Source organism: Crocodylus porosus, unplaced genomic scaffold (genome assembly GCF_001723895.1).
Source record: "Crocodylus porosus isolate Cpor-Errol unplaced genomic scaffold, CroPor_comp1, whole genome shotgun sequence".
Lineage (NCBI taxonomy): Eukaryota > Metazoa > Chordata > Crocodylia > Crocodylidae > Crocodylus > Crocodylus porosus.
Window position 1 is genome coordinate 83,034,410 of NW_017728949.1, and position 16,387 is coordinate 83,050,796.

The following is a 16,387-nucleotide window of genomic DNA, read 5'->3' on the forward strand; positions in this document are numbered from 1 at the left end:
TTAAGATGCAGCAAGGCAATTTAGGTTTGATAGTAGGAAGAACTGTCCCACTATGAAGAGGCCATATATGACCTTCCACGTAAATTCTGTAATAGCACTTAATTGCATCTGATAAGAATCACTCCACAGCTGCAGGGAGTTAGGATCACGGGCACAGCTATAAAACTTGGAAGTATAATAATGTGCAGATGGCCAGGACCGCTGCAAGGTTTGGGGGTGTTCTTACACCACATGTAAATTACTACTATTCGGTAGAGTTAGCTTAAGAAACAGGATACTTCAGGGCTAATTTTGGACTTTAACAAACTCGAAGCATTTGCTATGCTTTATAATAAAAGACTTACTAGCCATTCAAAGTTAGGAGGCAGACAGGCATAATATTTTACCAGTTACAGAATGAGATTATGCTAGCTGGCAGCACATGTCTGGAAAGCAGAGTAAGAGAATACTACAACTCTTCTACCATAAAGTAAGAGCCAGTTACAATGCAGATCTATCTGCACTGCACCACTTGCCATCTACCACAACTACTGGCCCTAGCCTCCCACAAAGGAAGAGGTTTGAATGAACTACACACCACCACACCTTAACGTGGTTTTGCTTACTGTGGTTTCATTGTAGCACTAATTTAACATATCTACCTGGTTTCACTTAGGGCTCACAGTGTTTCATTATAGCGCTCAGTGCAAGGGCAGGGAGAAGCAGTGGCGTTGGTGTCAGCATCAAGGGAAGTGGTAAGTGGCAGCTGGCGGGAGCCCAGGGTCCACTCCAGCATATGGTTCTGGAGCGGGCAGGGAGGAGCAGTAGCAGTCAGAAGGGGCAGGGCAGCGTGAGCCTGGAGCCCAGGCCAGCGGAGGTGGCAGGAGCTCAGGGTCCACTCCGGCACATGGTACTGGAACAGCCAGCAGGCAGGGAGGAGAACAGGGCCCAAGGCTTGGGCCAGCAAGAGTGCAGGGTCTGGGCCAGTGCAAGCCAAGCCCACAGAGCTCCCACACCGCAATCTGGTGGTAGTAGCTTGTCCCAGTGCCAGGTGCCGTGGAAGGAGTCCCAGGTGGGCAAAGCGGGGCATGGGCAGGTGGGTGATGCCACTACTTACCCTGTGTCAGAGCCCTGCTGCCTTCTCACCATAAATCCCTGGGCAGACAGGTACCTGACTCAGGCCCCATGGGCAGGGTGGCTAAGGCCACGCACAGGTGCACTGGAGGCCAGCGCGTGCAGGCTAGCAGGGGCCATCGCGGCAGGGGGAAAATGAGGCCAGGAGGAGCTGATGCCTTCCCTGACAGAATCCACATGGTGCCTTGCTGGGAGCAGCCTGGCCAGGGCCAGCAGGAGTGCAGGGCCCGGGCTGCAGGAGCATGGGGCCTGGGCCAGCAGGTGGTGCATTACCAATCATCTTTATTTACATTAAATCCAATGGGGAAATGGATTTCAATTAACGCTGTTTCACTTAGGGCTCGGTTTTTCCAGAACCAATTAAAAGCGCTAAGCAGGGGTTGCCTGTAGTTCCCCTTTCTCCCTGCTCATATGTACAAACCTACAGGACAGGAGCACACCCTAAAATAAGTCCTAGAGTAGTACTTTCCTTCCCCATCCCACTCCACAAACCCAAGTCTGCTCCTGGTCAGCTACCAACACTGTATCTTGTATCAGTAACAGTTACAGAGTGAAATTGTGGAACAGAAAAGTGGAATGTTCACACCACTCCCAATGCCCAGCCACTGCAAGATCTGAAATGTGTGACTAACAGGTACAAAAACATTGTGCACACTGGTCAGTCCTTGCCTCCTACTTTCAGTACAAGAAAACAACTGTTACTACAAGAAAATACAAGGAAAACAGCAAGACCACTGCTACGTCATTGCCAGCATTAGTAAAAAATGATATAAGCAACACTGTGCATCATCCCAGCAACTATCCGAAATACAAATAGAAAAACCAGTCAGGGAGAGTGAAAAGATGTAGACAGATTGAAGAGTGTAGCGGAGGGCAACAAAAATGGTGAGGGGGCTGGGGAACAGGACTTCTGAGGAGAGGCCGAGGGAACTGAGCTTATTTAGTCTAGAGAAGAGAAGACTGAGAGGGGATTTAATAGCAGCTTTCAACTGCGTGAAGTGGGGGTTGAAAGAGAATAGAGCTGGCCTGTTCTCAGTGGTGGCTGATAACAGAACAAGGAGCAATGGTCTCAAGTTGCAGCAAGGGAAGTTTAGGTTAGATATTAGGAAAAACTCTCTCACTAGAAGTGTAGTAAAACACTGGAATAGGTTACCCACAGAGGTTGTGGATAGGGGCGCACCAAGGAAGATTTTTTGGGCTGACACCAGTGGCTGAGACTGATATTAATCCGATTGCTGATATGCAGCCCAGCAGCTTCCAAAGCAGCATCCAGATGGTAAGTTTATTGGGGGGTGAAGGGGAGGAAGGAGGGGCAGATCAAGGCTCTCACAGTGAGGGAGGAGAGGGGCAGGCACTGCCCAACCATGGTGGGGCACATGATGGAGCCATGAGCAGCTTGTCTGGGGTCATGGGGCGGGGGGGGGTCCTCCCACTGCTAGGCACACCCCTGGGGAGGCATGGGGGGCAAGTGCCCACCAGTTCTGTGCGCAGGGTGAAGGCAGGCTGCTGCTGCGGCTGCAGGTGGCACTGGGTTCTCAGCGCGGGGGGGAGGGGGGGACACCTAGGCTGGAGCTGTGCTGGGGCCAGGCAACAGAGGCACTGGAAGGGAAGCTATAGGGTAGGCTACAGGCCTCTGTAGCCCACCCCCCTCCCAGTATCCCCACTGATTAATCATTTAACCAATAAGGACAGTGATAACCAGTTAGGTTACCCGTTATCCTCTAGCTCCCCATGCAGTGTGGCAGAGAAGGGGGGTGGGGGGGAAAGGAAGGCTTCCTGGTGCCCCAGCAGGAATCAGAAGGCAGCAGGGCAGGCAGAATGGAGGGAGAGAGGAGCAAAGAGGAGGGGAGGAAGAGAAGGGAGAGGAACTAATACCCATAGCGGAAGAGGAAAACAGCCAGAAGACTAATGACTCACCAATTAAGCAACTAGCTGCTCCTTCACAGGTTCTCTTCCCCTCCCAGGGCACAGCTTCATGTGGGCCGTGTTGTCTGGCTGGGTTTGCTTCCTTCCCCCCCCAGTCAAAGGGCCCCAGGAGCCAGGAGTGTCTCCCAGCAGCAGCCATGTCCCAGCTACTGTGTTAATCAGTTAATTGTTTAACTGATAAAATTAGAGAAAGTTAAATGAATATTTCTTAAATGATATTTACATCCTGTGGATGATATACTTGGGGATGAGCAGGAGATGACTGGACTAGATAACCTCCAGAGATCCTTTCCAACCCTAATTTTCTATGATTCTAAAGGAAGATGCACAAAAGGACGTGTGTAGGATTAGCTTTCTGACCGCTTCCTACAAGCTTCAACTCCATCACAAATGATACCAAACTTAATTACAGAGCACCCTCCAATTCAAAAATAATGTTCTTCCCTTAACTTTGCAGCCTAATACAACATGAATAGGAAATGCTTTGGTCTATGTAAATGCTCTATTTGTGTAAGTCAGTGGTGCTCAACCTATTTGCCTGACAGGCCAGATGGGCAGTGGAGGGGAGGAGACATGTCCCAGCCCACACTTGGTTGCCCTGAGACAAAAGGGCATGACCTGGTCGACATCCAACCCCACAGGGCTTGGGGTCTGGGAAATTGGCAGCAGGGGAAGGTGGCTGTATTAATTGCTACTGGTTCCCCTACACGAAATTTCCCAACCCATGGGCAGCGCAGACATAGGCCATCTGCTGAGCCCTGGTATAAGTCAATAAACAGCACGGATAAAGAGCCTGCTAGCCCTTTTCTTCCCTCTACCTAACATATATCTCTTTCTAAAATCCATACTAGGAGCACATTAGATGCCAGCATTGCCTCTCACTACATAACTAAGTACTATCACATTACTCCAGGTTTAGTATAGTCAGCCATTTCTGGAAAAGAAAGGAGACTGTAATTGTTCCCTTGATGAACACATCCTTTTTTTTTTTTTTTTTTAAAGGGGTACCATCAAAAAGTTTTACACTGCATTAAAAACAAGGCTGAGTCAGATAAAACAATGACTAGAAACATTTGCCGGGTATTGGGGGTGGGAATGCAATGCTAAAACAGCTGGATAACTAAGTTTATTTTTTAATTAAAATATAATTTTGCAAAGTAGTTTAAGTTATTAGGCCGGACAGTGAAATCTGGGTGATATATGCTACCTCCTACATTACGCAGTCAATTTAAAGTATACAATCATGATGTTTCCTTCTGCCCTGAAAATTTAAAGCCAGAACATTCTGCAAGTAAATAAAACTACAACTTTAATGTTTGTTTCCTATCATTTCAGTTTACCTCTGAATCCAAAACAACCCTAAATTTAAACAACACCTCCCCCATAATTAGATTCCACACGTGGAAAAAATACGTTTTTTATAAGAAGACCTACTGACAAAAACTAAGTCATAATATATATTTAGGTAATGTTTGTTGAGTTTAAGTTCTGCCCAAAAAATCCTGATGAGTCCTACAATTTAAGACTGGCCACCTTCACATGCATCCTCACTATCATTTTTCTATCTACTTTCTTCTTCAGGTCCATCAATGGCATTGGATACAAAGAAATTTAGAGCCCATTATTAAAGGCTTCAAGAAGTTATCCTTCCCCAAGAAGTCAAAATCCATTGGCAAAACAAGTGATATGGCTGGTTTCTTAATCTTCCTACCAGGTATAAACACATGGTTCCCTACCAAAACCTCGTCTGAGTACTGACACCATAAATGGTCCTTAAAGAGCTAAATCAATTATTGTTTTTTTCAGCATAATTTATGGCTATCCTTTTAAAGTCACCCCCCACCCCCCACCTTCCTATCTGTATTTCCCTCGACACACAGATGTAGGAATAGTCCCAGGCCAGAAGCCTTCAAAAGCTCTCACTAGGCAAAGGCTTCCAGCTGGGACTCGGGGGAAGAGGGGTGGAAAGGGTGGGGGCGCACGGATTTACTTCTGCAGCTGTTTAGTTCCGCCACTAGCTCCCCCTGGGTCCTACTGCCCCTGGTTCCTGTCATCTTTGACAGGCAACCAGGGACAGATTAATATTTATTTTCTAAATTTTTTGAGGGCCCCTCAGGCCTGATAGAATGGTCTGGCAGGCCAAATCCAGCCCATGGGTTGTATTTTGCCTACCCCTGTATTACTGAATAAAATGTCAGCCTGAAGACTCAAGTCTCTTACTGGAGCAAGCACAAGTCATTGTAGGTACTGAAAATGAGTTCTGATAACTCACACTCACTACAAGTGCAAAGATAAGCAACCCTAAATGCTAAAGCAAGTGGATACCTCTAAAAAATTTTTGAGAACTGTCAATTTGTAGGCTAAGACCAACTAACTCTAATACATAAATCTGAATACAAACCTAGACCTTCAAGAGAAAAAACAGCTACTGTGTTAGCTCACTATAACTCACTTTACTTACCTTCGAAACTGGGTGAGGGAAAAGCCATCATCATCAGTATGGGAAGAATCATAACTCCATGTATCATTATAGATCTGTAGAAAGAGCACAAGAAAGAAATGTTTATACTTTCATGATTAGATACTTTTTTTTCCCCCTCCAATCCCCCCCCCCACACACACACCCCTACCCACCATGCAGCTTTATCAACTGGCATTCACTGATTCAACACATGATTTAGGCAGCACGTAGGTTTGTTTCTGGATATCACTCTCCCTCCCACCCCCATTACACATTATTTCCATCTCACTGCATTTACAACAATTTTAATTGTCCAAATAAAAGAGTCTCAGAAATAGCATTTGTTATTTTCCTCCAGATACTAACCCAGAGTACCAGCTTTACTCATGTAAGCCATCTTCCAATATTGTTTATAGATCCAAACACGATACAAATTCGTGACATAAACCTTGACCAACATACAGCCAAAAGTTCTGAACTTTCAAACGAGTCATTTTACGCATGAGATTAATCTGAATTTTACAGTGTTATGTCTTGTGGTTATGTCAGGGTGGACTGTGTAGTTTTGCCACTGGTTTTCAACTAATAGATTAGACAGAGGTCTCAAAAGTGTTGAAAATATAGACCGTCACAGAGAGCTCTGCAAAACAAGTCCTGCTGTTCATTAAATTCTCTTTAAAAATAGCACTCATTCCCTTCAACCAACTTTATATTTACCAATTCTTTTCAGTTAAAAAAAAAATTATACCCAAAATATAAACATGGAAACTAACATCAGTTAAAATGATCAAAAGATCTTTCAACTCAAAGCCTGGAGTTTTAGTCGTAATAAACACAATCCTTAGCAGAATCACTGTCTGTAGGATGGAAGAGTTATATTATAAACTGTGTTAACCACTCTTAATTTCTAGCTCAAAAAGCAATAACTTCCTCTATTTCAAGAATCATTAACCAAATAACCTTCTCCAGCTATTTCTTTTCATATGCCAATGCAACAGTGTCAATATTCCAGCTCTTTCAACAGGTAAGTATTCATATTCTGTCTCTCACTAGAAACAAGATGGGAACAGAAGACTGGAACAGAACATTGTGCCAGGGATACCCCGAAATAAAATATAACATCATTTTGAGCAATAAAAAGTGTGGAAGACAGCCAACTCATCTTTGTTGTAATGTTTGAAGATAAGTAGAAGGGTGCTTTGCCATTAAAAAAAAAGTATGTGCAAGTTGATGGAGATGACTTGGACAGTCTTCCTCTTTAATACCCCAAACTGTCAGTTACCAAGTTTCATTTGTCTCAACAGCTCACAAAAAAAAAAAAAAATTCTTCTTGACACTGTATCCAGATGAAATTATGCAAGCCTGGGAAAAAGGTGGCAGATTCAACATGCCATCTCCTTTCAAACATATCAACAGCTCAAGTGCCCATACAGAAAAAACTGATTTTAGTGATGTTGGTATCTAGCCACCACAGAGGTGGCTAAAGAAGCAACCCTGGAGGGGAGACATACCGCAGGGTTGTATAATCTCCAGAAATGCTCCAGTTCACTCCCAGCCTCATTTGGAGGGCAAGTAGGACACGCATTCTATACCAACCCAGAAGAGCTAACTGGCCAGGAATAGGGACAGAGTGAAGCAAACAAATACAGAGCAAAATCCACTGTTTCCTCCCTCTAGAATTTAAGGCATTAAACGTAAATATACGAAAGGTTACCTGAAAATAAAGTAAGAAACTGAAGAAAAAAGTCATGACATAGAAATGAGGGAGACACCACAAAACATTTACCTTCTGAAGAATCCTTTGACAGTTTCTCAAACACAAAAACAGATACTTTTCTAGGATTGGAGAAGGCAATGGGAGTGCACCAGGACCCTTCCCTCTGGGGAAGCAATGATCTCTTTCTAAAATGTGACCTATTAGAGAGGTGCTTCTCTCACCCTGAAATATAAACATACACCGTATATGATTCCAAACAAAAAATAAATTAAACTAAATGAAAATGGACCATAAAACTTTCAAGACATGAATAAAAGCTCTTCCACTAGGCAAAGGGATCAACTTTCAAAAAAAGGGCATCCGTGACAGGGGGCAGCTCTTGGAGCCAGTTCTCATACCAGCCCGCCCACCTGTCTCTATGCGGTAGTCCACCCAGTCTCTCCTGCCACGACTTTGCTGTTCCATAAGCTGTTGATATAATGCAGGAGACTGCCCATTACTGCCCCGATGCCAGGGAGCACTAGCTGCGGCTCCATGCTCCCGTACACTGCAGCCCATGCCTCGCAGATGGCATCCACATTATGTAATCATAATCTACACCAAGACTGGTGCTCCAGGGTCCCACAGAGACTCTCGCTCCCTCTCTGGAGCAGCGGGTCATTATGCTTCCCCTTAAGGTCTTTCCTTCAACTCAGTCTTGGCCTCCTTACAGCAGGGGACTTACTGGGGTCAGAACTCATCCCTAAATCTCTGGCTGAGCCCCCCACTCGAACTCTTGCCCAAACTATGGCCTCTGGCATCCACAACCATGCCTTGGCCTCTTCCCCACACCTGAAATTCCTACATCACCACACACCACCCTGGGGTCTTATCTTCACAAACAACTCACTCACAGGGCTGGCCCTTGTGTTGCCTTTCAGGCTTACTCCAAGTTCAGTCCTACTCAATGCACCCCTGGGACTGCCCATCAGGCCTACTCCCATTCAACCCTACTCAGCCCCCATCATGCACAGCCCTTCAAGCCTACTCCCATTCAGCCCTACACTATGTGGGGGCCACGCTGTATACTCCCCGTGCTACCCCTCCTGAGGTCTCGCAGATCTCTCATCCCTGCTGGGCTAAGGCACCTACACATAGGCATACCTGGCCCCCACTACTCCCAACATCTCTACACCATCCCCTCTGGGGTCTCTGGGATCTCGTATTCTTGCTGGGCTCAGGTAGCACTCTGCTTGCCGTGTCTGGCCCCACTGCTCCCACAACTGCCTCCAAAGGCCACCCAAAGATGAGGGCTAGGGTTAAGGCACCCCTTCTCACCTTTCACCGGGGAGGTAACTGGCCTGGCATTTCCTGGGGGTTCCCGCACCACCCACAGCCCCACCAGGCCACCCTTCCCTAGCAGGGTTTAGTTTTAGGTCACACCCAGGACCACAAGCCTCCTGCTCTTACCTTTCAGATGTTCCTGCTGTAGCTCAGCCAGGCAGTGTTTCTGCCTGGGTTGGCAGCAGCAAACTGCAGCCTTTATATCCCATGCTCTCAAAATGGCTGCCATCAACAGGCACCTGGTAGCTGCCCAACTCTGCCCTTAAATGGTGCCCTGCCACAGCATCTGCTCAACTGTTTGATGCTTGAACTATCAGGCCATGTTCAGAAACCCCTATAGATGATACCAGAAGATCTAGTTTCATTACAATTACAGAGCTTAAAGGGAATCATCCTCATTATGAAAACACTATGGCAGAGAAGTCACTTGCCCTGTGCCAACCAGCAGACCAGTGGAGAGCTGAAATGGTCTTGCAGAACCTAGTCCAGGACTCCATCCAGTAAGCTAGGGATGCTCAACCTGAGGCTGATAAAGCCACTGTACCTACCCCACAGGGATCCCCATGGATCAGGAAATTTGGTGGTGGGGCTCAGTATCCATTAATTTGGATACCCACTCTCCTGGCAAATCCCAAAACCCCAAGCTCTTCACAGCTGGTCAGGGGCAAACTATGCCTGATTTTCCCCACCACTGAGGGGGTGCAGGATCACACCCTCTTCCCCCCCCTGCAGGGCCAGGTTGAGGCTATGCCATGCCTCTTTCTTCCCAAAACTCCTTACTTTCTATAAAAATCATCAGTTGAATGCCTGACATACCAGATCTGTGTTAGATCTATGTTAGAGGGCATATCTGTCCAAAGTACTTCAGCAGCTCATATAGCTATTATACAGAGCTCTCCCATTACAAATCTGAATGATAGTGTGAAAGATCAGTCTATTAACATACTCAAATATGCATTTTATAACATACTTAGCCCTCTCAAAAGGGAAAGCCAGATGCCAGGTAGTACCTGGCTGCTTCTCTGAAACTTTCTTCTTGTAGACATTCCTTCTCTGAAAGGCCTAAAAGAATATTTTGTCTACTGGCTCTGAAGTGCCATGCATACTTACTACAGTTTTTTGTTTTTTTTTTTTTTAAAAACACCTCACCCTGTACATATTTATCAACAATTAAAATCTTGTCCTGTGTTTGTGCAGACAAGGTACAGCCCTTAGACTTCTGGCAAATAGCTGTTGTGGCCCGTAAGGCTTCACAACTGAGTTATTCCACTACAGCTGGATCTGCTATAAATCTGAGCACAAGAGAAGAGGGGTGGGAGGAGACTAAAATAAAAGTATCCTGGACCTTAACAAAATCCAAATTTTCCTCTGAAAAAAAGTTACCCAAAACATGTAACTAAAATAAATAAAAACTCTTGAATACTTTATTCTGCACAAAGATTTCTGTTTGCTTCAAAATGTTCCTTTTATTTGGATTTGTATTAAATAAAAAGACAGACACCAGCAAGCAAGAGAGATATCTCTTCTTACTGTATGTGGTTATCCAGCTCCAGCCAACCTACTGTGTTTAGATAGCTGAAAGCCTGCCAAAAACTTTGGAAGAGAAGTCAGGATCCCTAGCTGGTTGCCATTTTGCTCAGAGACTGCAGTATCTGCTGTTAGCCTATTAATTCAGCTAGTTAAAAATAAACCCCGAAAGAAAACCCATTTATAAATCAGCTCCAGGATCAGATGCCAACAGTCAAAACAAAGAGGGGGTTCAACAAACTCCCTCTTATCGAGAGAGAAATGAACCCATCAAAAAAGAAATCCTTCACAGAGATTAGCATATGACTGTTTGTAAGAAAAGAAATGCAACCCTCTGCTGGCTGAGCCGTCCCTCTGATGTGCTGGCTGGAAGGGGTAGGGGAAGAGGTGGCACTGGTCCAAATTGCATAGCCTTGGAGAGCAGCTCAGTACTGTTGTCTGTTCAAAATGATCTGTCACTTCAGACTTATCCTCCGATAAGCCCTTCTGCCGTACAATCCCATCTCCAGTTAGTCGACTGCCTTCTCAGCTTTGATTTCCCAGCAACATCCTTGCTTCTCAAAGTTTTAGATTAAATGTTTCCTGCTGCAGAGATAAACCTGACAAAGACACTACTGTTTCCAAGCTTGAAAGTGCTGAGCACTGAAGGAAAACAGCCCTGGCTGCTTACCTGCAGGAGTCAGACATACTTGTGGTTCAGGAAAAAAAAGAAAAGTAGTTACAGCCAATAAGCTGCACCTTTTTTCAGAATACATCAAAGCTGACTCCCATGACTGTGCTCTGGCAGGAGCATTACATGAGAGCTGGCGCTCTATTGTCTTGGTATTTGCTATGTTATCACTAGCCTCCTACAAACCCAAGCAGACACAAACTAATTGGGGCAAGTCTGAGTTATGGTCACTGAAAACACTGTACCATAATCTACTTAAAATATACCGGCTATAAAATGAGTATGATTCCCCTCCATAAAAATGTAATTTAAAGAGATGCCTTTAAGCTCCAAAATATATTCATAATAATGCATAAGGCAGTGAAAGCTATGCCATTTTAAAACTGCAAAATATACAAGATTCCATAACACATTCTAAAAAGAACCATTACAAGAGTTCAGTAAATATACTGTATTAGTATTGGTAAGAGTAAAATACAAATCTAGCAGCAAAACTAAAATTATTATAGTCGGGACTTAAACAGCGCTTTATTCTAAACTTTAAAAATATACCCAATGTTTATACAGCATTTTGAAGTCATACTGTGAGGTCAAAGGAGGAATGCTCATTATATTACTACATTAATGTCCAAGATTATTACAACAACTTTTTTTTTATCCAACCTTTTATTTATATTTATAATGCTGGGGTGGAGGTTCAGGTTTTGTTTGTTTGTTTTTGGGGGTTCCGTTTCTCTCAGCTCAGGTGATGAAGTTACATATTTTACTCACCACCAGAAGTATGCTGCAAAGTTTAGAAACCAGTGTGAACTCCAAGCTGGAAGAGTTTAGAATCCAAGGTCCCAAACCCGGATGCGCCTGAACCCTTCTACCTGGATGGAGTCAGCAGGAGTGAAGTTAACAGAACTCTGTATAAATGGAAAGGCTCATACCTCCAAACCCCTTTTGCAGGTTCAGGAACACATAGAAAAGGGAAGGGATGAAGGAAAGGCCCAGTAAGTATAGTACTGTGTGGACCATATTTTGGATTGATTGTTTTCTGGGAGGAAGAGACCTGGCTCAAGTTTAGGATTTGTGGGGCTGATGCGTGCTTTAAAAGGCAGCCAAGGATAGTGGAGAGGTAGAGCAGATAGGTTTCTAGTCAGTTTCACTTTCAGACTTTCTTACATTAACACAAGACTGAGCTGTAAACACAGCATAGAAATGTTTTTAAACACACACACACACACACACACACACACACACACACACACACACGATTAAAAAAAAACAAAGCTATTTCCATTAGAATTAAAAGCAAATGAAAACAAGTTTCAGGGTTTTTTAAATTATGCAGTACCAAATTCCACACCCAATTTTGGATATTATCGTCTGGTTTTTAATTACTGTTTTTGAAGGACTATTCCTGTACTGCATTTGGCCCCAAGCTCCATTAATTGTAAAGTTTTAATAGTAATAAGGGCTCTTGTTCAAGTGCAAATGAAAGCATCTGAAAGTAAAACCTTCTTTCAAAATGTTTATATTCTCAGACAGCATTATGTACATGGCAATATAGAACAATACAAGACAAACTACACAGAAATAAAGCCAGTAGGATTAGAAAAGACTACTTATATTGCCAAGCTGAAAGAAGCAAGCAAGGAAAGCAAACTGGAAAAGGCATACTTAAGTATTTTTTTAAAGAATTATTTACTTAATGTAGTGCATAAATACGCATACATGGATTAGCATGGTGGGTTCATAAATCTGTAAAATACACAATGTTTTATATTGAACATTCATGCTATTTAGGGTCTGGCATTTATTTTATTTTTTTTTATGAAGAGACACTTAGACTTGTACAGCTAAATTCACCAGAGATTTTGCTTTCATTACCCATCCAACTTTCAGTTGCAGAAAGGGTATGGCAGGTCAGACATTTCCTGGACTATGCACAATTAGAGCTACCATGATCACTAGGACTAGGGACAGAAATTACACATAAGCTGATATAAGTGATCAAAAACCCATTTAAACCTGTAACAGAACAGAAATTCAGTGCACATAAAACTTTCAATATGGCCACACCTGGTTTAAGATAAACCTGGATGGATGTAGTATCAGACTTAATTGATTTAAGTTAAACTGGTCTATGGAACTTCTGTTTCAGATCCCCTCCTGACTCAGGTTATGTCTCAGTTCCCCAGCGTTAGGGTTACCATGCGTATGGGTTTTCCCGGACATGTCCCCTTTTTTTGGCTCCCTGTGCTGCATCCAGGTGGGTTTTTAAAGTAAGAGCAAATGTCCAGGTTTTTTACTGGTCCTCTACTCTCCTGGGCTAGCTACTTGGGGCTGGGAGCAGCAGGCAAGGTGATTAGCTGTCAGGGGTCATGTGCTCCCTGCATGAGCCCCAGCAAGCCAGGTAAAGTGACACTGAGTGCATACATGTGTACGTGAGAGTGGACATGCACGCAACACGTGAGCTGCTTGGGCAGAAGGGCTGGTGGGGCAGAGATCTATGGAACAAGGGCTGCAGGTCCAGAGGAGTGAGGGGCAGAGGCAGGGCACAGGCATATCATGGTCCCCCACACAATCATATCCCCCCTCCCCTCCCAGATGTCCTTTTTTTTTTTGGATGCTGGAAATATGGTAACCCTACCCAGCATCCCAGAATATTGTGGCCCCCTGTTAACCCCACCTCGCAGGGCAGGCTGGCTAGTCTTGGCTGTGCTGTCTGCTCTGGCAGAGCCTAGGCTGGCCCTGCACTGTGGCTGTCACAGAACCAAGGCAGCAGGTGCTGCCTGCACCAGTCAGCCCTGTGGGGCAGTGGGGGGAGCAGGCAGGGGAACAGAACCCCCAGCCCAGAGCCCTGGTCTGAGAAGGTTGCTGCCACCCTCCTAGGACAAGCCAGCATAAGTCACTGAGGGAGGGGTGTAGAGGTGAAAGTAGTCCCCCCTCCCCAGGCCAGCCCCCAAGCCCAGTATAGGGAAGCCCCATGACAGAGAGCCCCCAAGCCCTGGTCTTCCCAGCTTTATGGGCAGGGGGGAGGGGGGCGATTCCCCCATCAAGGCTGAGCTGGCACAAGTCACCAATGTGAAGTGGGGAGGGGGAAATAAAGCCACCCACCCTGGTCTCAGCCACCCTGAGCTGGGATCTTCCCAGCTGCAGGGGCTAAGAAGGTGGGGGGGGAGGGGTTTCCCCACTCCCTGCCCAGCTGGGCTGGCTCCATAGAAGGAAGCATTGGGTCCTGCTCCCAGCCCAAGGCCTCAGGCTCATCTTGCCAGCTGCTGCTGGTGCCAGATTCCACCAGGACGCATCAGAAGGTCCAAGGGGCTTGCACCAGATGGCAGGGCACAATCTCTTTCCCTCTATGGAGCCAGCCCAGCCAGGCAGGAAGAGAGAAACCCCACCCCAGGGCCCAGCCCCCCAGCTGGGAAGGGCCTAGCTTGAGCAGCTTCATTCCCCCCTACCTCCTACATGTCAGCAACTTGCAGCGGCCCAGCCATGCAGGGGGAAGTCACACCCCTTATGCAGGTAGGCAGACCAGGGCTCAGGGGATCCCGGGCATGGGGCTCCCCATGTGGGCAGATGCCAGGCTTAGGAACTGGCCTCAGGAGGGGGAAATTCCTTTCACCCCTCTCCCTGTGTGTCAGTGACTTGTGCTGGCCTGGCCCCAGAAGGGAAGAATTACCCTCCACCCTCCCCACCCCACCCCAGCTGGGCAGATCAGGGCTGGGGGGATCCCAGGCCATCCTACAGGGAAAAGTGTGGCGCTCCTCCTATGGCCAGATGCCTGGCTGGGGGTGGGAGGGCCAGCACCAGGAAGGGGACTTTTTCCCCCATGGGGGCAGGCTGGGAGTCATGCTCTACCACCCTCTGTCTTTTGGCCTGGGTTAGTGCAGGTCTCCACCTGCCTTTCTCAATTGAAAACTGAATGTCAGTTCAGCTCATTAATCAATTCAATCTATGCGGCCTAGACAAACCCACAAAGACTGAATCGATTCTGCCTTGGGCTTTTTGACTGCCTGTACTTAGCCCTGAGGACATTCATAACATGAGTCCACAGGATTTAAGAGTTTTGCATCATGCCTGCCTGCTGTCACTGCTCTTTTGCAGCAACACTCTCTTATCAACAACATTTCTTTTGGGAAGATTTTCTATACCATGTATTTAGAAGATAACCCTGGTAGGGTAAGAGTAATTTAGGAGCAACACAGTAGCAACAAATTCATGTCCTAATGCCAACAGACTGGACAGTATTTAGAATCAAGGTGGGTTACAGTATTATTTATGCAAATGCATAGCTTCAGATGATTCCTGGAATTCATACATACATTTCATTAGGACAAAAATTAAAGTCAAGCTGGGTGAGCCATTAGGGAAGTTATATTCAGTCACTCAGGGATTTTAAAAAAGTAAAAAGGTCAAAAACTTAAAAACTAAGACCTCGACTGCAACAAGCAGCTAGGGGGTCGTCTTCTGTTCTGAATCACCAATGGCACATACCCATCCCACCCCATGAATACCAAACAGAAGAAAAACAGGATGAATTAACCAAAAAAAAAGCACTATGTTGCATCTCAACATGGAACAGAATAGAAACATAAGTGATTAAACAAGTTCAAAGTATTATGAAGAAATCAGAAGCACCCACACTATCACCAACAGTAGTAGTGGCAACTAGCCAAGAGCCTAAGGGCTGTAGATACCAATCATATATTTTGATAAAATCTAAAGTACAAGACACACATAACATTGGTCTGTAATTCTACCTTCCATGAGAGCTGCACATCAGCTGAGTTTATCAGCAGTTAAAGCCTGTACAAGTCTGGTCCTCACACTGCAGATTCAGCAAATAATTACAGATGGATCTCTAGTGGTATTTCTCAAACTGGGGTGCACAGAAGGTAGATAGTAAGTCAGATGATGGAATGAGAAACAAAACAAGGGGAAAAAAAATAAATGGAGGAAGAGACAGAAAAAGGGAAAAAAAAGAACTAAAAAATGCCTTAGGTTGTTGCAGATGTTACAATACAAGACTACCATCACAAAGCATTACCTTTTTATTATCCATAATGTGGAATTAGAGAAGCCCACAGCAGCATAAAAAACTTATCAAAGAGTACGCCATCCAAAAAATATTTGAGAACCAGATGTCTGGAGAAGCTGGGGAGCTTAAACATATAAACCAAAGCATTCCCAGAGCCAGAAGCATGAAAGATTTGCTCTCTAAGTTAGGTCCTGCAAGATTAATATATTCTGCATTGCCAAGATGTGTTTGAGACAACAGGGAAAAACACTGCATTTGACATCTGCAGAGGTGTGGGTAAGGCACTTGTCATGACTGTGCTCACTCTTTTATTTCATCTTAGGTTAAGACAAGGTGGGCAAAATACAACCCATGGACCGGATCAGCCAGTGGACCCACAGACCTGCACCCACCAGTTGACTGAATTTGGCCCTCAACAACCCTTGCAGCACTCCACATGTGGCTGAGCCCCACCCATTCCAGATGGACCCTGAGGTGGTGCAGGGTCACTTGGAAGAACTGGATGCCTTTAAGTCGGCAGGCCCGGATGAGCTCCATCCAAGGGTACTGAAGGCACTGGCCGACATCATTGCAGAGCCACTGGCGGGAATATTTGAATGCTCGTGGCGCACGGGTCAAGTC

The 16,387-nt window shown here is 45.4% G+C and overlaps 1 protein-coding gene across 6 annotated transcripts in view; it reads right to left on the bottom strand.

The window, feature by feature from the left end:
- The window catches only part of ACVR1 (activin A receptor type 1), a 110,547-nt gene that overhangs the window by 55,498 nt on the left and 38,662 nt on the right, over positions 1 to 16,387 (bottom strand). For 3 of the 6 annotated variants that reach the window (XM_019554139.1, XM_019554141.1, XM_019554140.1), the window contains one exon: positions 5,501 to 5,574. In XM_019554139.1, the coding sequence (XP_019409684.1) occupies positions 5,501 to 5,574 (74 nt within the window). Of the gene's footprint in view, positions 1 to 5,500; positions 5,575 to 9,510; positions 9,611 to 10,070; positions 10,147 to 10,737; positions 10,770 to 16,387 lie in introns of those variants that run through there. The other 3 variants (XM_019554138.1, XM_019554144.1, XM_019554142.1) reach the window with 3 other exon arrangements.